The sequence below is a fragment of the Amaranthus tricolor genome, chromosome 3, assembly GCF_026212465.1.
Source record: "Amaranthus tricolor cultivar Red isolate AtriRed21 chromosome 3, ASM2621246v1, whole genome shotgun sequence".
In the NCBI taxonomy this organism is placed as follows: Eukaryota; Viridiplantae; Streptophyta; class Magnoliopsida; order Caryophyllales; family Amaranthaceae; genus Amaranthus; species Amaranthus tricolor.
The window spans coordinates 35952386-35974158 of NC_080049.1; the positions used below are offsets into that span (position 1 = coordinate 35952386).

A 21773-nucleotide genomic window follows, 5' to 3' on the forward strand; every position below is an offset into this window, starting at 1 on the left:
GTTGTGCGCATATAATTAACTTATCTTGCCAAGCAGGCATAAAACAATTAAGTGATTTATTAGAACCAATTAGGGATATAGTGAAATGGCTTAGGATCGGAAAAATAAAAAGACGATATAAACAATTATGTGACCAATACCAACTTAAAAAAGTGTATTGGTCATTAGATACTCCTACACGTTGGGGCTCAACCAACGATTTATTAAGAAAGGCGATTGCTTATCGCCCAGTAATAACACAACTATATAGTGAGTGTACAGATAGTTTCATAGCTGATGACACTTGGGAATTAGCTATAGGTGTACATAACATATTAGAAGCGTATGACCACGCGACTAAGATTTTTTCTTATGTTTATGAACCGAACGTTCACTTAGTAATAAGTGAATGTATTACTATTTTTTATCATCTCCTTAAATATACACATGAAGATACTAACCCAAAATTGAGGCCGATTCTTGCAGATATGATGGAAAAATGGCAAGCATATTTTACCGATTTTCCTTATATTTATGGAATCGCAACCATTTTGGACCCACGTTTTAAAACTGAGGTCCTTACTAAAGTAATAGGATTTTATTATCAATCGTTAGATCGCCCGTCTACTGATGTACATAATTATGTAGGAACATGTAAAAAATATTTAGCAGAACTCTATGATTTTTACGCTAGTGTATATAACCCGAAACGCGATATGTCTAGGCGTGCTAGCGTTTCGGCACGTCCCTCTTACTATAATTCGATAATAGCTAACATAATGACTCAAGATGATAGTTTTCTAGGATCATCTTCTTCTTCCTCGACCTCATATTTAGAACTAGATAGTTATCTTAAACACCACTTTGAAATAGACCAAAGTATCTATGATATTTTGGAGTGGTGGAAAGAAAAATCTGTTAAATTTCCCATTTTATCGAGAATTGCAAAGGATATCCTTGCAATTCCCGCGTCAACAATTGCGTCGGAGTCTGCTTTTAGTGCAGGTAGAAGAGTTTTGGACGAAAAACGATCTCGTCTTGCTCCACATAGTATTCAAATATGTGTTTGCAAGAAAGATTGGGATCAAGCGGAGATTCGAACACAAGGACTAAGGAATGATGATGATCAAGACGACGATGATGATCCATGGATGATGATGGATACATCTGCATCATCGTCAGGAGGAGAGTCAGCGGAAGCATCTAATCAACCACATGATGATGACGAAGACGAATAGGATCAATCCGACAAACGACAACGATAAATCAACATTCAACAACTATAAATAAAAGGTATGACAAAGAACTACGTGGGCTTTGATTCCTTCGGGATACGTAGGCAGCTTAGTATTCATTTGGGTACTAGGTTCAAGTCCATTTTCTCCCTCTTTTTTTATTAATCATCTTTATCAACATTATCATTGATTCGTTTCTTATTAATTTATTTTTTTCATTCTTTTTAGTAAATATTTCAATAACGATGACAACTTGACATGCAATGAATTTCGCTAATAATCAAGTAATCATCAAAGGTACGTCCGCGATATTATAGTATTTTTTTATTATATAAATATTTAAAGAAAAAAATAAAAATGGAACCGATGGTCCGACCCGCCCGTCCCGTGAGTTGGAACCGCCGGAACTGCCTCATGAACCGCCAAGGAACCGTTTGGAACCGCCCGGAACCAAAACCGGAACCGGAACCGGAACCGTTCGCGACAGGTTCCAAATGGAACCGGAATCGGGTGGAACCGGAACCGGATGGAACCGGAACGGAACCGGACCAACCCGGACTGTGGCCATGCCTAGACCAAGCTATATAATAAGTTAATAACTAATTACATAATGGAGTAATTGATATTACAACATGATACATTAACACTACTATAAAATTAACGACATATAATTTAGGAATATTAAAAAATGTCGCTGATTTATATTTTTATTGTAATAATTATTGGTTTTTATTTTAAGTTTCACTATAAAATAATTTAGTGATACTTTATTTGACCTTTAGTGACATATGTAATTGTTACTATAGTCTATAATGACATTTATGAGAAATGTCACTAGATACTATATCGCGAAAACTTTAATATAATTTTTTATTATGCTGCTAAAAAAATTTAATAAATATGATTAAATCCATTATAAATACCATTAGAAATTTAAAGTAATAATATTTAAATTAAAAGTTATTAAATATATCTCACTAATATGTTATGTTGTAGTGTGTTACATGCTAAAACAAAAAAGACCGAAAAACAATCGACAACAACGTACAAAAGCAAATAAGATATATAGCTAATTAACATAACTCAACTTCTTCAACATATTTCTTTTAAACTTATAAACATAAAAGACTAATTTAAAAATGAACCATAACCAAATGTTAAATAGATTGCCCTTCGATTAAGCGTTGGCCCTAGGTGAGATGGTGTACATGTTGCATCAATTATGCTTTATCCTTAGCTTTTGATAAAAAAGATAATAATAGATTTTTGTAGTGGCGACCACTTTTGATATATTATAAGGGAGTTATTAAACTTCGCCACCTCTTTTCATTTTATCGTCACTCCCTCGCCTATGAAATTACGAATTTGCCCTTAATTTTTAAAAAATTACAATTTTATCACCCCTACAAATTTCTTATTTATAATAATAATAATAATAATAATAATAATAATAATAATAATAAAAACATCAATAACAACAATAATAATAATTAACTTTTTTATATTCTTCAAAAAGAATATAAATAAAATTAATAATAATAACAGTAATAATAATAATAATAATAACAACAATAATAAAATTAAAAATAATAATAATTATTCAAAAAGAAACGAAAAAAAAAATAATTCGCCCAGATCTGGGTGATTCATTAAATTAATTTTTTTTTTTGGAAAATTTATATTAATTTCATTTATATTATTATTGTTATTATTATTATTATTATTATTATTATTATTATTATTATTATTATTATTGTTGTTGTTGTTGTTGTTGTTGTTATTATTATTGTTATTATTATTATTATTATTATTATTATTATTATTATTATTATTATTATTATTATTATTAAATTTTTTATATTCTTCTTTAAATTTAATGTTTTTAAAATAAAAATTGTGTTATCAAGTGCGATTGGCTCGCAGTTTTTCCTGAGACTGTATTTTTTTTTTTGAATTTCGAATTATAAATAATATATCATTATATTATTATATTATTAATAATATAATAATTAGTTTAATTTTATATTAATATATTATTATATTATGATAATGTTATTATAATAATTAGTTTTGAGTTTAAATAATTTATTTGAATGTTTAATTATTTTTTAATAAAATAATAATATATTAGTTAAAATTTAATTGTTAATTAATGATTTAAAGAAAAATAATAATAATAACAATCACAATAATAATAATAATAATAACAATAATAATAATAATAATAATAATAATAATAATAATAATAATAACCACAATAATAATAATAATAATGATAACAATAATAATATAAATAAAATTAATAATAATTTAAAAAAAAAATCCAGTCGCAGGAAAAACCGCGAGCCAACCGGCGTTCAGTTGCAGAAAAAACCGCAATTGGACCATAATTCAGTCGCACGATATTGTGCGACTGAACCGTGGTCCAGCCGCGGTTTTTTCCCGGTTGACTTGAGGTTTTTTGTGCAACTGGGTTTTTTTTTAAATATTATTATTAATTTTATTTATATTATTATTGTTATTATTATTATTATTATTGTTATTATTATTATTATTATTATTATTGTTGTTGTTGTTGTTGTTGTTGTTGTTGTTATTATTATTATTATTATTATTATTATTATTATTATTATTATTATTATTGTTATTATTATTATTATTATTATTATTATTATTATTATTATTATTATAAATAAGAAATTTTAAGGGGATGGTAAAGTTGTAAATTTTTTAAACTTAGGGGCAAATTCGTAATTTCATTTGGAGGGGTGGTGATAAAATAAAAAGGGTGACGAAGTTTTAAGATAAGGTATTATAAAGGTCTCATTTATTTTTCTTTCAAAATTCAAGGAATAAAGCTAACCCTAGCTACAATTTATAACATGCTAAATGCTTGCTTTTTAGACATATCGGGTAAAAGCTTTGAGAGTATAAGATTCTATGTTGCTATATCAATCAATAGCTTTACAAGCCAAAATTTGGCATTTTGTACGTACAGAATCGTTTATGTATTTATATAGGGTAACGTCATTAGCAAAACAGATTAAGCAACATTATTAAGGAATTCGAGTGGTGAAAAAATGATGCAAGAAAAAAATAGTTATAAAAGTGATATTAACACTATAAATGATCAAGAGAGTTATTTCTCCTTTATATTTTCGCCTTTCAAGAAGAGCAAGAATAAAAACAGGCCGAATCAAAAAAAGAAATCATTAAGCTCTTCAAGTAGCTACAACGTTGAACAATCAATTAAGGATATGGATGGTGAGGCCGCGGTGTTTATCCAAGAGAATCGGAGAAATCAAGCACTGAATAGTCGCCAGAAGGCGAAAAACATAACCGAGGATCGGTTTGGTAAGGAAGGAATGGATGTAGGGGATGTTGATGGTGAGGCAGAGGTTTTTATTAGAGAGAAGCGAAAGAAGTTGATATTTAGCAAGACCATGTCCATGTTTCGCAGGAAATAAGGCGAGTCTACTAATTATGTTTTAGTTATGATCTTTGTTGTACAAGCTAAGTATCATGTTACTCTGTTCGGAAAAAATAAGTTTATTGGTTTTATTTCCGATTACTTTTTTTTCGTTTTGACATGATTCTTGTATGTCTTATAATCCTATTAATTCGATATAATGAATAATACTCTTTTTAATTTATACCAATTGTCCAATTTAATGTTTACACTCTATTTAATTGGTGAGGATATGTAAGTTATCTTTAGTATAGTATTATGTTTTGTATCTTGTTAGTTATTTCATTCAATTTATTAGTTATAGTTTTGGTGTTGTGGCTTTAGGTATTCTTATATAAAGCCCTTTAGCCTTTTTCAATTGATTAATAAAAATAATATTCCTGTCCTTGGTTTCTCTTTATTGGTTCTTTTTTTTTCTTCTTTCTCTATTATCTTCTATGTTAGTTAAAATTATTAAGTATAATAATACTTATAATATGGCATTAGAGTACTAATTCAATAATAAATATCTCTAGTTGTCCATAATTAGAAATTATAAAAAAATTTATATTGAAATGAATCAAATATAATTTTACGTGAATATATTTTAACATCTAGATTAAAAATTAATATAAATTAATGTTGGTCGATAATAGTGTCAAAAAATCAAATGTAACTGATTGTTGTGAATTGGAGGCTGGAGTATATATTTGTCATGATTTAGTTATATTCAAAAGTCAAATAATAAGTTTACTAATCTTCAAAAGAGGTTATCACTTGTTAGTTCTATTTAAGAATATTGACTACGTTGTAATTCGTGTTCTTTTAATTATAGAATTGTTTAAAAAATTTTACATTAAAAATGAAACGAGTCTTATTTTCTCGATTGGAGCATGCATTACAAAAAATTTTACTTTATGTGAAATTGGATTTAGTGACATTAAAAAAATGCCACTAATTTATATTTTTAGTGTAATAATTATTGATTTTTATTTTAAATTTCACTATAAAGTAATTTAGTCGACACTTTATTTGATTTTGAGTGGCATATGTAATTGTTACTATAGTCTATAGTGATATTTTTGACAAATATCACTAGATTCTATATTGCAAGAAGCTTTAGTGTAATTTTTCATATTGCTGCTAAATGATCTAATTAATGCCACTAAATCTTCTATATATACGATTAAAAATTTAAAATAGCAAAATTTAAATTAAATATCGCTAATTATATCCCACCAAAAGCAAATTACTCTCTCCATTCTCTAATGTTCTTTCCATTTGGAATATTCCACTTCAAGGAGAGAGAAATTTGATTAATATTTTAAACATATCTAGAAGATAAAATATATCCACGTAAGATCTAGTTATATTCGCCTTAATGTTTACTTGTTGATTATGTATTCTTTATAAATTTTTATTATGTATATTTAGAGATATTGAAGTTTAAAATTTGCGTTGAAAATTATGTAAAAAGTAAACGGAAAGAACAAAAAGAAAAGAAGGGAGTATATTGTAGTGGTATAATCTTAAAGTAATCAATTAAAAAAATAAGCTATTTATGTGAGTTCAACTCATGATTAGACGGTCTCAAGATCTTTTTTATAATTTTTTAATTATTTTAAAATTTTAAAAATATAAATCTTAAAGTGATAAATTAAAATAAGGCTAATTGCAAGACTTCAACTCATGATTACACAGTTTCAACAAGAGATGTTAATTAATAAACAAAACTTAAAGATTTTTAAAGATTTTTTTTTGCAAAATACTCTTTTTTGTAATTTTTTAATTATTTTAAAAATTTTAAAAAAAGTAATCTTAAATTAATCAATTAAAAAAATAAGCTAAATATATAGATTTAATCATAATTAGATCAGATGATCTCATACAAAACATGCAAATAAATAATTGAAAACTTTATTAACTTGAAGAGAATATCATCTCAAGTACATACATTATTTTAACAAAGTAAGCCAACTAGCAAGCTCATCAAACAGATGTAACCTCATCTTCAACATAAAAGAATTCAAACCCAGAAAAGGGTTTGTTGTAATTAATAGGTAGAAGACTTAAATACTTCATACCATTATTTCCAGGTATACTTGGAACTACCTCATCACAATGTCTTGTCCCAGGAGGACCTTCATAACAGTACACTATCTTGTAGCTGAAGGAATCTAATGTTACATTAGCTTTCTTAATCTGGAACCAATTATTATAAGTTTCTGGTCCTGGATTTCCTATAACTCCATTTGTGTTAATTAAAGCCGTGTAGGGTCCAAAAATTCGTTCATAATTAACTTGCCATACCCCTATGTTTTTGCATATTGGGTCCGGACCAAAGGAGATATTGAGGTCAGTATCTTCGGTTATTTGTTTCTGAGACGGGTCTGCAGGAAAGAAAGTTACGGGCCAACCTAATGTCCATAAATCTGAATATTGGGCAACGTAGGTAGGGCAGGGCGTTTGGGATGGCCGAGAAATTGGGGCTAACCCGCCTCGGTCGCGTTCGGCGATTGAGACGAAATTCGGAGGGAGGACATAGTAACGCGCACCTTTTATTAATGGGACACCGTCATTGTCTCGGACTGGATCAGGGCGTGCTGAGGTGGTTGAAATAACCAAAATTAGGCTGATAAGTGTAAGGATGGTTGTGGTTCGGAGGACCATGCTGAGATTTTTTTTTATTTACTTGATATATATAGAATGTGTAGGAGGCATTGCAATAAGGGATCCTATATATATAGACTATTTCCAGTGCCTTGGTGTAGCTAATTAATTAGGCATCATTATATGATTATATTGTTTGTTGTACGAGTTTATACTTAAGATTTATCGGAGTTTAATTTTCATTATTTATTCAAATGATTAAATTTTTTCTTTAATTTAGTCTGTATGTGGATAATTTTGCGATCTAATTTTATCACAATATCAAAAAAAAAAGGAAAAAATAATCTACATACCAGTCCTTGATAGTTAAAGAAGTTAAGGCCATTTTTAGAATGGAAATTTGAAACTTTTGTAGTAATTATTTTTAGTCATTCACAATTTTTCTCAACCTCTTTTATCTAGCGATAGTTTGAATAATTTTAACTTTAATTCTCCTTACACTTAATATTATGACTATTGTACTGTATAATATGATGAGAGATAATTGTAAAAAAAATCTGATGCATGTACCGTTTATTGTATTATATGTTTATAGAGTTATTGGTTTAAATTGTAAATTTAGTTAGGTAATTTTTGTTATTTTGGAATATTCGTTTTTAGAAGGATATTTTGTGATTTTTCTTGAAAATTAAGGCATTTTTATTACGTTGCAAAATTAAACTTTGGACACCAATAATATCTTGTCATCTCATAAGCGAGTGGTGATGATCAATGGTCCTACATTGAGCTTTAATAGACGTCCAATTTGTATTTTTCCTCTATATGCACGTTGTTATCACTAAATGCATTTCATGTGCTTATTGTTCATTTATGTACTGCCTATTGCCTATTGCCTATTGCCTAATGCGTACTGATCCAATTTATTATGAAAAGAGCTATTTGAAACACTTTGTATAATTAAACACTCGAATATTTCCATTAATTAAACTCTTGGTAATGAATGTTTTTTTTTATGCAGGTTTGGTTCGAGGCAAAATTGACGATTAATTTGTTATTAATATTTTTGTTATCATCCAATTTATTGTGAAAATTTTTATTTCTAATGCCATGTTTATATCTTACTAGTTTACATATTAAATTACATGCAGTTTATAAGTTTTTTTTTTAAGTCATGCAGTTTATAGTTAGTACTCTTATACATAGCCGTTGGTGATTTAAATGGTTTTTATCTTTTGGGTTTTAAGGTGAAAAAACATTCTAAATGACAGTAGTACCCTTTTAATTCATGTAAAAAAAATTATAAAAAGGATTAAAAAAACATAGTTCATCCTTGCGGGTAAATTATCCAATATTAATAGTCAAATGAAATATATTTATTGGTTGTTGGCCGGAGAATTAAATTTCACAATTTATCAGTGTTTATTATTAGTAACAAGTCATTAACTAAAAAAGGTTCCTATAAACTAATATTAAACATTGATAATATTAATTAACACGTAATTTTCACACAAACTCTAAACTTAGTTATACTTTTTAAATACTTACAGCTAATAGTACTATAATACAAATTATTACACATGATTTTAGAATCTATATTTATCATGATTAGAAATACTCCCTAAGTCCCTAGCAATGAGAAATCAACATTTATTTCAAATATATGAGAGTTTTTTTAAGTTATATGACACTTTTTGATACAGACATGAAATATATACTGAATTTAAAACATAGAATGGTAGAGTCTTAGAATATTAAGAAAAACAGTGGATTGTACTAAATAATAATTATCAAAGTAGCCCTAATTTTGATCATTTTATGTATGTATAATTTAATCGGGTGTTTGGCAAAATAATTTATTTAACAATTTTAGATTATTTAGGTACAAATAAATAGTTGACTAGTCAAATCATCTGCTAGTATTTGGTAATTTAATATTTAAAATAATTTGTTAATATGTATCAATTAATTTACAATAAGTTGCTCTCATCAACGTGTTAAAAATATAAATTAAATAAACCAATAGAATTTGTTACGGGACGTGCAATTATCGATTATTTACAAGTGATTTTGTATTCATGATATATGTGCACTGTCCATTTATGACCGTGAATCATACCTCATTATCACACAAGCACCAAAAAACTAAAGTCCTATATTGAGTTGGGGAAAATAATGGTCCTATACTGAGTTGGGGAAAATTAATTGTCCTATACTGATGAGTTGGGAGAGTTTTTTTAATAATCATAACTGATTTTTTTTTTTTTTTTAATTTTTATTTTTAGTGTGTTCTTTAGTCACCCAATATTTTCTATGTGCTCCATCATTGTTACTAATCTACATCTATCTATATAATAGTATTAATTTTTTGGTTAATTCATATGGATAATGAAATTTCAACCAATTGTGAGATAGACCAATTAAATATTGATAATTCATATTGATGATTCGTGTCAGTGTAATAGTTATTAAAAAAAAATTAAAATTCAAAAATATTTAAAGGGTCTTAGACAATCTAACGTCTTATACATGTATAGAATCTTCCGTAGTGACTTTTATAAATGGACTGAAGTGTGACTGCACTGTTGTTAGGGTTGAGCAAAATTATCCGCTAGTCAAATCAATTGCTCTAATTACTACCAGCTATCATTTATCAGTTGTTTGCCAAACATCCCTATACCTACAACCCCGTTTTATTTTCAATGGATTCCAATTTTACATTTAAATTTGTTTGAATCCATTCAAATTCCACCACAAGATGGCTCCACCTTCATCTATTTAATAATTCTATTTTATTCATTCCATCCACAACTAATAATGATCTTTTTATTTGTATATTTTAAATTTTCAATATTATTGCTATTATTGTTATATCATTCCAATTAATTAGGCTCACTTATTCCAATTATGTATGAAAAACTACATTATGAAATTTATCAATAAGTGAGCAAACTCGGTCGCAAAACAATCAAATCAGTATTGATTCATGATTCGACGAGCTTATATCAAAACAGATCATAAGCGATTCGTTTAGGCTGATCTAAAAAATTTTGACCCACTTGATGTGGTTCAAACTTGAACCAATCCAAACCAAACAAGGCCAACTGGAGCCAAATGTTGGAATGTAGTAAGAGAGTTTGTTTTTCCCAAGATATTGCAGTTTTCTTTGTAAAATTTGACAATTAAATCTTAAATTATTATCATAAAATTACTAATTAAAGTTAATATTTTAAAATTATGTTTTTAAAAATTAATATTTAATCATATTCATAAATATGAATAATTAAATTTCTTTAAAAGCAAACTAATAATTGGGAAAAGCTTTCAGAGACACTAAAGAGCTAGTTAGGCCAAAGCTAATATCATATCATATGAAGTATATATGCTTTTAATTAGTTTTAGTAGTTTACTTTAAAAAATATGTAGTTGTTGTGCGACAGCGGAAGCAAAGATCGAAAAACAATAATGAAACAATAAAGATTCAAACAAACAATAAAGAAAATCACACCGAGAAATTAACGTAGTTCACTATCAACGTGATAGCTACATCCACCGGCACCGAGAATAAACTTTTCACTATAAACAGGGAGATTACAAGATGAACATGAGAAACCACAACAATGGCTCTCCAAGCTTTTTCTCTCTTAGTTTTCCTCACTTTGTGTTTTGCGTTGCATCTCTCCTTAATTCTAATTACATGAGGCCTTTATATAGTATACCTCATAATAAAAAGGAATTAGGTTAAGAAAATACAAAAAACCGTCAAAAACTAAGAGTAACCGGCCAAAAACGTGCCAAGAAACCGCCATTACGCGAGCCGCAGAGTGAGATCAGAAGCAACTCCGCGCCCCGCGGAGAATTACGCGCCCCGCGAAGCACAATCTGACCAAGCTCCGCGCCCCGCGGAGTAGTGTTCAAGTCACAGTATTTCAACAATCTCCACCTTGACGAGAACACGTAGCCAACCACTACCTCATCAAACCATAGTGAAGCAAAACCATTCTCAAGCCAAAACCCGATGCAAAGCTCAAGCATAAGCCATACATCCTGACAAGTCTCCAACCAAGATCCATCCCGATAAGTCTTCAACTAAGACCCATCACATACTCGTTTCCAAGTATAACAACTCATAACGCTCAACTAGCATCACAAGTTCACTCATAATGCTCCACCTGCATCATGAGTACACGAGGCAAGCTCCACCTTGAGGTTGTGCACACCTCCACCTGTGAGCTCCCTCACACCGCCCCTAAGGGCCTATGCTAATGAATCCAGTATAGTAAAGAATCTACTAGGACTGTCAGACCATCCTACCTTCTTTACCTCTATCTTCATGTACGTGCATTCCGAATGAAATCTGACCACACTGTGCTTCTCCCGAACATCAAGTACCTGATCACTAAACACACAATCGTAGTACACAAAAGCCAACCAAGGTTGATCACAAAGAACCATCACCGAGATCAAGACATAATCAAACTCAGCGAACACAACCCAAGCTTCAACCAATGTAATAAAGCACTTAGTATCATTCCCGTACATAAGAAACACAACAGCTGATCCAAGCAAACCGTAGAGAGAACAAATCTCTACCTGCCAGTGCCCCCACTCAGGTTGAGTCACAAACCTGCAAATGACACTTCTGGCATGCGCAAAACAAGTACACATCACAGCATACTTCAAACACCGAACCATTACTCTAGACATGTAGACCGACTTAGTCTCAAAATGAGGTGATGTAATTGAGCTAAGTAACACTACCAGTCCATACAACAGTTCCCACACTCTGCTCATACGTAAAGTCATAGCAAGTCACTGCGCCCGCTCACTATACTCTACAATGTGCTCATAAGTTGGAGGTCCAAGTGACTCCACAAAAATGGCTACCAACCTTGCCAATCCCACAAGGTTCAATGCATAACCTTCCACGCTTATAGCAACCAAAACAACACTCCCTACAACCAACCTATTAGACTTCTCGATAACACATATAGGCTTTTCTTGAAACCCTTTAGATCGGCAGAATGTTCCCTGTACTGACTCCTTTAAACTATCCACAGAGATAAAGATAGCACCAGAAATCACAGTCAGAGAGATACCTGGGGTAGCATCAACACCATCAATCTGGGGTCGAACAGAGATGGATGAGGAGTTAACCTCATACTCCACCTCAAACTCGGTACCACTATCACCATAACCGGCTGCTGCAAAATACACAACAACACACCAAAGCCCTAACAAGACTCCAAATATGAGATAGCACGATACCCTACTGAGCCACACCACACACATACTGGGCACCTCTAATCCCGTGTGTAAACCCCGATCGAACAAACTAATCCAGTATCTACTCAACAACCAAGTATCAGAGAGCATGCATAAGACTCCCCCTAACAAGGTCCAATTTGCTATTCCTGTAACACCGTTCTGCAATGGTGTTATCCCATAAGTATGATGCCACAAAATACCTAAAACACAGAACATAACAAATCCACAAAACGAACTATCCAAATGTAGCCAACTAACCATCTTACCATACAAGTGATCATGAGCTTCAATGCTAAGCTCACACCCGTGTTTAAACCCAAACACACAATGCTTGTCTTCCTCAAGGTAGGCATCCTTGACACTTGTAAGACGATTCTCAATGGACAATTCCAGCCCTCTACTTTCACCCATATGACCATACCTATCATAAATTGTCATCTCCTGGTGACAAGTAGAAGCACTAATAGCAGAACTAGGCAGCGTAACACCCTGAAAGACATACAGGGATTTCACCTTGACACCCTTAAGTATCAAATCCGAACCCTTAAAGACACTCACTTCCCCATTGCTAAACTCACCCTTGAGGCCCAAATCATCTAAGGTCCCAAGCGATATCAAGTTCTTCTCCAATGCAGGAACATGCCTCACCTTAGTCAAAGTAACCCTTCTCCCATCACTAGTCCGAAGTCTCATGGAACCAATACCTACTACTTCACATGGAGTACCGTTAGCAATCGTAACTGAAGCCCCAAAACAAGACTCATAAGTATCAAACCAATCCCGACGAGGACTCATATGTTAGAACTACCAGAATCAAGAATCCAGCTATCAACCAATTCACCAGACTCAACACAACTAATCAATGCTAAATCTTCCTCCGAATCATAGCTCTTGTTCTGTTTACTTTCGACTACTGTGGCCTGAGATTTATTCTTTAATTCTGGACATTTAGACTTAAAATGTCCTGGTTCCTGGACAGTGATAACATATTATGGTCTTAGTGTTGCTAGACCCATCTCTACTATTACAAGTATCCGACCTAGCACCGTTACTATTGTTAGATCCCTTATTCTTTCTAGAATTTCTACCCGACCTAACAACTAACCCACTGCCATAATTCTCATTATCACCTGTCGCCTTTTGACGCAACTCCCTAGTATAAAGTGTTGCCTTCACTTCTTCTAGAGTCAACGAGTCTTTGCCAACCACAAAAGACTCCACAAAGTTCTCATAACTATTCGGTAGAGAAACAAGCAATATTAACGCTGCATCCTCATCATCTATCTTAACTTCTAAATTACGCAAATCTAGTAAAATAGAATTAAGATTTTCTAGATGATCCCTTAATGGCATACCTGACTGCATCCTGAGGCTAAACAACCGCTGTTTCAGTAGTAATTTGTTGGTTAAAGATTTTGTCATGTATAGTGACTCCAATTTTAACCATAATTCTGCGGCCGTCTCCTGATCAGCAACCTCCGTGATGATATGATCATCAAGACTTAGTAAGATGGTAGAATGAGCCTTCTCTTCCATTACTACTAACTGTTCATCAGTCCATTCGTTTCCAGATCCCGACGTAGACGTCGCACTCTTTGGGATCAACGGACACCAAATCTGCAACTGCTTTAATAACGCCTTCATCTTAATCTGCCATAGCCCAAAGCTATTCTTCCCATTAAATTTCTCAATCCTTATTGTAGAATCTCCTACCATTGTTTCCTTTAAAAACTCTTCCTAGGATTAAACCTGAGCTCTTGATGCCAATTGTTGTGCGACAGCGGAAGCAAAGATCGAAAAACAATAATGAAACAATAAAGATTCAAACAAACAATAAAGAAAATCACACCGAGAAATTAACGTGGTTCACTATCAACGTGATAGCTACATCCACCGGCACCGAGAATAAACTTTTCACTATAAACAGGGAGATTACAAGATGAACATGAGAAACCACAACAATGGCTCTCCAAGCTTTTTCTCTCTTAGTTTTCCTCACTTTGTGTTTTGCGTTGCATCTCTCCTTAATTCTAATTACATGAGGCCTTTATATAGTATACCTCATAATAAAAAGGAATTAGGTTAAGAAAATACAAAAAACCGTTAAAAACTTAGAGTAACCGGCCAAAAACGTGCCAAGAAACCGCCATTACGCGAGCCGCAGAGTGAGATCAGAAGCAACTCCGCGCCCCGCGGAGAATTACGCGCCCCGCGAAGCACAATCTGACCAAGCTCCGCGCCCCGCGGAGTAGTGTTCAAGTCACAGTATTTCAACAGTAGTAAATTTACATAACATACCCCTTTCACCTTTGTAAATTTCTATGTTAAATTAAGGATATATAGCTTATAAGTTATGTAAATAAAAATCTGTTGCGTAAGAAATTTTCTATGTTTTATTTGTCGTATTGTTTCGCTATTGACTTGTAAAGTAATAGCCGCATTTTGATTTTCACTATTAACTTTTAAAGTTATAGCCGTATTTTGATTCACTATGAACCAAAGGTTCTTAGTCGTATTTATTTCGATACCAAACAATCTTTTAAAAGAGTTTGGGTTTTAATGAATTAATCTTTTTTAAAGAGTTACCAATTGAGCAAATAAAGAATTTATTTGAAGATGTCTGTTAACGACTTGTGTATAAAATATAGTAGTTGGTTGGATTACTCAACAATTCAATTGTTGACAGTCTTTGATGGGGCCTATCCCTTACGGGAGATAGATCCATTTTCAGGTTAGCTCTGTGGTGGAAAGGATGCCTACATGTATTATGTGTTACGGGCGAGACGAGGACTTCTTTTGGAAATACATTTTGTAAATTAGTTATTCGTAAATTAAATTGTAATAATTTCATAATATTTTGTAAATAGTATTTACTTAGTTAGGTAAAGAGTTTTAAATAACTCTGATATTAGTTTGCTGTGATCATCTAATCACAGGTCGGATTCAGTCCAGACCACTATAAGTCTTCCGCTGTGTTGTGAACAGTATTATTATACTGTTTATGTTAGTCTAGGCTGTTTCAGACTAGCATGCTATTTTCAACAAATACAACATCTCTAGAAGTAATTATTCTTCTTGACTCATTACACCACACTCTAATACCCCTTTACACTCACTCCATATCCCACAAAAATGCATTTTCTAGCCCTAGGTTCAAATTTTCCATCATTTACATGAATATAAGCCGAACAACCAAAAACTCTAATACTAGAATAATTTACCGTAGTGTTGTACCACACTTCTTGTGGTGATTTGAATTTCAAGGCAGTATGAGGTGAGCAATTAATCAAGTAACATGTCGTAGCCACCGCTTCGGCCTAAAATTGCTGCCCCAATTTGGCTTGGTTTAGCATACACCAAGCTTTCTCCAACAACGTTTTGTTCATCCTCTCTGCAACACCATTTTGTTGAGGACGCCCTGCACAAGCTCTATGTCTCACAATACCTTCATTAATACAATATTGAAGAAATTTATTATCAACAAATTCAAGACAATTATCGGTTCTCAAGGTCTTGAGGCTCCTACCGGTCTTTTTCTCTATCATTTTCTTCCATTCTAAGAAAACATCAAATACTTCATTTTTGTGTTTAATAAAGTAACACCACACTTTTCTTGAGTAATCATTAATGAAGGTCAACAAGTAGTTACAACCATTAAGGGAGGACTTTCTTAAAGGCCCCCACAAATCGGAATGCATATAGTCAATGATCCCCTTAGTGTTGTGTATGGCAGGTTTGAAACTAACCCTCTTGGGACACAATGTTCGCAAAATCCAAGGTTCCCGAACCTTTTGCCATCAAATAAACCTTGTTTAGAGAGTTCAAACAGACCTCTTTCTCCCATGTGACCAAGTCTCAAGTGCCAAAGCTTTGTTTCATGATCGGACATTGTGTTTGTGGAAATATTCGCCGAGCCGAAGATAGTTGAACCTTCAAGAGCATACAAACTCCTATTCATCTTCCCCTTCATCACCACAAGTGATCCTCTAGCAACCTTCATAACTCCACCTTCACAAGTGATCCTACACCCGATTTAATCAAGAGTTCCCAAAGATATGATATTCTTTTTCAAACCCGGAACATACCTCACATCGGTCAAGGTTCTCACCATCCAATCAAACATTCTCATTTTCACACTCCCAACTCCAACACATGTTGTGTTGTTTCTCATGATCACATTTCTTTCATCAACATTTTCAAATGTTTGAAAGAAAGTTTTGTTGGGAGTCATGTGGAATGTGCATCTCAAGTCAAGAATCCACTCATCACTATCTTTGTACCCATATGTGGCTACTAAAACACCACTCATCATCACTAGTTGCGTTTCTAGTCCCATCATCACTAGCATTTTTCTTTTTCCATTTTCAACAATCCTTCTTGATGTGGCCTTTAAGCTTATAATAGCTGCAAGTCTTATTTTTGTTAGGCCCCTATGACTTCAACCTCCCTTTACCCTTGTTTTCATTTTCACTAGTGGAACCTTTTCCAAACGTCCTCCCTCTCACAAATAATCCATCACTCGAGCCACCCTATGATTTTTGTGACAATTGTGTATCAATGAGATCCCTTTGTGTCAAGGAATTTTTCACATCGTCACTACTCAAGTTTTCTCTACCATAGAGTAAAGTTTCTCTAAAATTCTTGTAAGATGAAGGTAGAGAACATAAGAGGTCAATAGCCAAGTCTTCATCATCAAGCTTGACTTCAATATTTTGAAGATCCATAACAATGGAATAAAACTCATTTAAGTGAGGTTTTAAAGGTTTACCTTTCTCCAAGCGTAGATCGTAAAGTCTACTTTTTAAAAGTAGCCTATTGGTTACACTCTTGGCCATGTAGAGTAATTCCGATTTCTCCCGTATTCCCTTGGTTGTAGTTTCTTGAATAACCTCTCTTAGCACTTCATTGAAAAGACATAATTGGATTGCCGATAGTGCCTTTGTGTCAATCTCTTCTCATCTCGCCACGATCATTCCTTCCGGCATCTTGTCTACACTATTAATGGCCTTTTGCACGCCATTTGAATCAAATGGCTCTCATTTTGACTTGCCATAAGCCAAAATTCACAATTCTATCAAACTTCTCTATGTCGAGCTTCATTGTGGGCATGTTTCACCAATAACGACTTCTTAATCACCGTAACAACGACTTGGCTTTGATACCAATTGAAATATTTACTCGGAAAGATACGATACGAAGTACTTTGATGAACGATACAATGAACTAACGAATGTTTGATGAAAAAAAAATTACAAAATGAAAAAATGATTTAAGGAGGTTCATCCAATGATGGCTACGTCCTCCGTGGTATATAGTTGCTTGTTTATATTATTTCAACGGAGTAAAACACTCTTACAAATGAAGTATTACAATTGAGTAAGAGATAAAACAAAGGCTATGTGTTTGGCTTAGGGGTTGTTTTTGATGTGTTTGGAATTTTGGATGAACAAATGAGCTCCCTATTTATAGGGAGATCACACTAAGCAACATTAAATACATTGAAACTATGAATAAATAATAATAAAACAGCCCCAAGCACTTGAAGAATCAAAAAAAACATCCTAGGAGCGTCAGAAGATTCGCTCGACCAAAACAGAGGCTCGCTTGATCGAGCGGCCTTCAGGAGGCATTCTAACAGCTTTGCTCGACCCAGCATAGTAGAGCATTTTTTCCACTTTTTCATTAAGATTCATAACTCTCATGTTTAAGTCACACACATTAATCTCTTCATTACTTCAAGAATTATTTCATCACATTCAACACACATTAAGTTAATCACTTAAAACACCCATTAACTTATTCCTTGGGATTCCATCCAATGAGATCACACATGAATGCACAATTAATTTGTGCACTCAAGTCACCATAAATCTCAACAATACTTACGGTCCCCAGATATCTTTCATTAACTTTATTTTAACACTATTATATTGTTTATATGGTTCCCATATGTTTCCCACTAACGTTAAAAAATATTTTTTAATATTTATGGTTCGTACTTTTCCTCCATCAAATTTATTATTCAATCAAATAATAGAAGTATATTCAACATTTGAAAGATTCTATTATTTAATATCTGTGAATATTTTTACTTGTATTTTATTCTCAAACTATAAAGTAAAACATAATCAAGTGAAATATTATTTGATTGCAATAACGCATCGATAAATATGTAAAATCAAATAAGACGTGTGCAATTAGAATAGGAGAGAAAGTATTTTTAATTATACTCCCTCCACTTCTAAGAAATTATCACACTTTTATTATGTAAATGCTTACTCCACATATTTTATTCTCGTTCATATATTTCATCTCTCCTTTGATACTTCTAAGAGCACTCTTGATGAAAAAAAAAATATTCTCATCAATTTCTCTCAACACTATTCCTCTCATCCACTTATATTTAATTTTTTGAGGTTTATCCCATTCACGAGAAAAAAAGTTTCCTCACTAGTATCTGATACTTTATATTTTATCCTATCTTATTTTCTCTATCTATCCTAAAATTTATTAAGACAAAAAAAGTAATTCATAAAATATTATGAAGATATAATATTACTACCACAAAAAAATTAAAAATAAAAAGATCAAACACATTAAACCACTTGAATACTAATTTTATGAAATTAGAGAGAAGAGAATTTTTGAAGTGCGTCAAAAAATAGAAAAATGCGGTGTCTATTTATAGAGAATTTTTTTCATAAATGTTGGTATATTTTATTTTTTTTATAAGTCTTTAAAAATTAGAAATTATGTGTAAAAAAAAAAGGACAATGGGGTGTATTTATTTATATTAGTGGTGGGGCCCACTATGAGGAAATTGAGATTTTTTTGTGAATATTCAATAATAGGATGCTTTTTTACCTAAAGCAATTTTCACTCAAATAGAAAAACTTTACCGATGTGATAGCTCTAATGTGTGACAATTTTTTTGGGACCCCAGTGCCTCATAGTCTTACAGGTGGTGTCGTTTATGTAGATATATTGAATCATGGAGTGTAGACCGTACGTAGTGTTCTTCCAAAACCTCATGCAAACAATGAGCACGTGTTAAGCGTTACTGACCGAAAAAAGATAGGACAATTATTCAAGTTAATGCATTTATAATATTGCAAGTTGTACATTACACTATTAACAATTAACTCAATTAAAAATTTTAATTCATATTTATAATTCTAATATATACTTCTATTATATGTATAATATTTATTATCTCTTTTTACATTAAAACCCTTTAAATTAAAAGTATAGATATAATATTAATCTTTCTTATTTATGCTAATAATTCATTTGAAATAAAAAATAGATCAAATTAGAACACACACGCCCCTTTTGATACCATATTTAAAAATCATTTATACAGAAAACTTTAACAAATAATTCTAACCCAAAATATCTTATATAGTTGATTCGAGTCACGTTATTATTATTCATCCTTGTATACGATATCTCCATCATTGAAGCCAAAATCTTATATGCACAACAACTCATGACCATTAGGCCCATTGATTTTCTTTTAATCCAATAATTAAATTCCACAAATAATTTTGTTTAAATCCATTAATTCAACGGTTACTTTTCCGTGAGACAGTCTTAACCGTGCAGCTGGCTTAGGTCTAATAATTTTTTTAAAATATTCTGACATATTAATTTTAAGACTTAAAATGACAATTTCAAAAATTAAAAATCCAAATTTAAGACTTAAAAGGTCAATTTCAAAGTTTTTTATATCTACTTTCAAGTTTAAGTCATCCTATTTTAAAGTTAAGATGAGAATTTAATATCCTGCAATTGATCTTTTAAGTCTTAAAATTAATTTTTTAAATATTGAAATTGACCTTTTAAGTCTTAAAATTGTCAAATTCCATAACTTAAAATGTCAATTTTAAATCCTTGAAATTGATCTTTAAAGTCTTTTAATTGGTCTTTAAACTCTTAAAATTACATTTTAATTTATGATTTGATAAAAAAATACATAAAACTAAGCCGACCCAATAAAATACGTCTCACTATCAGACGGTATCATACCAAGTTTTTGTGTCGGTTCAATCAAATGTTAACACAAGATGACTCACTGTTGTAGTGTGTATTCACACTCCAAATTTCTATAAAAAGAACCTAATTGTATCATATACCTTCCATACAAACCAAATTCTCACAATATCAAAACCAACTCGACAAAAATGGGTCACAAGTTTCTCCTTACCACTACCATCCTTCTCATCAGCCTAATCAATCTTTCTCCGAGAACCCTGGCAGGCACTGAAATCCTAGACACAGATGGTAACCCATTAGTATCAGGCTCACGCTACTATATCCTCACTTCCGGCTGGGGCGCAGCAGGCCGAGGCGGCGTAACCCCAACAATAAGATCTTCCTCTGGTGTGCCTTGCCCTAAATACGTCGCCCAATTCTCGAGTGAATGGGAGAAAGGTCGCCCCGTAAGTTTCTTTCCTTCTGACCCAAATCAGAAAGAAATTACCGAAGAAACCGAAGTGAATATCTCCTTTGGTCTAGACCCATATTGCCGAAATTCAATGGTCTGGCAACTAAATTTTGAAGATAGTGGGGTTGGATCATACATTCCTTTTATCACTACCAATGGAGTTATCGGAAATCCGGGGGCCGAAACGTTTAATAATTGGTTCCAGATTGAGAAAATTGATAAATTTGGATCTTACAGGATATTGTACTGTTTCCTACTCCCTGTTCCTTATTCTGATAAGCAAGGGAAAGAGGGGAAAAGTTGTGAACAGATAGATGCTACTATACCTGGACGTAATGGTTTGAACTATTTAAGCCTTGTACCAATTGAAAATTCCCTCCCTTTCTTTGGGTTCGTTTTCAAGAAGGTTGAGGAAGATGTTATTACGGCTTCTGTTTAATCTATTTCCTATTTTGTAGTTATTAAGCTTGCTGGTTGGCTTGCTTTGGTTTTATTATATGTGTACTTGTAATAATGATATAATAATTACGATCAAGCCAACAAAATAAATGGTTTTTCCATAAAATAGTTTTGTCAAGTTTTAAAATGAGATGGTTTTATGGTGAAAATATTTTTATTGGACTGCTCGAATATATATTTACAGTATTAAAATGATCACTTATATTTTTAAGTGGATACTTATAATTTTAAAATAATTAATTATAGTCTTAAAATTAAAAATATAAAAAATAAGTTGATTATATGAGCACATCTCATTGTAAGACGTTACGAGATGTTCTCATACTTGACA

General features: G+C 32.0%; 2 protein-coding genes across 2 annotated transcripts; one reads left to right on the forward strand and one right to left on the reverse strand.

Moving 5' to 3' along the window:
* Positions 1 to 6513: 6513 nt before the first annotated feature.
* On the reverse strand, positions 6514 to 7373 carry LOC130808180 (kunitz trypsin inhibitor 5-like). Its single transcript, XM_057673649.1, has one exon. It carries the CDS (start codon positions 7330 to 7332, stop codon positions 6652 to 6654), a length of 681 nt encoding a protein of 226 aa, XP_057529632.1. The 5' UTR covers positions 7333 to 7373; the 3' UTR covers positions 6514 to 6651.
* Positions 7374 to 20720: 13347 nt separating this feature from the next.
* Positions 20721 to 21422, forward strand: LOC130808598 (miraculin-like). The gene has a single exon (XM_057674051.1). The coding sequence runs from the start codon at positions 20721 to 20723 to the stop codon at positions 21420 to 21422; it is 702 nt and encodes a 233-aa protein (XP_057530034.1).
* The last annotated feature ends 351 nt before the right edge of the window (positions 21423 to 21773 follow it).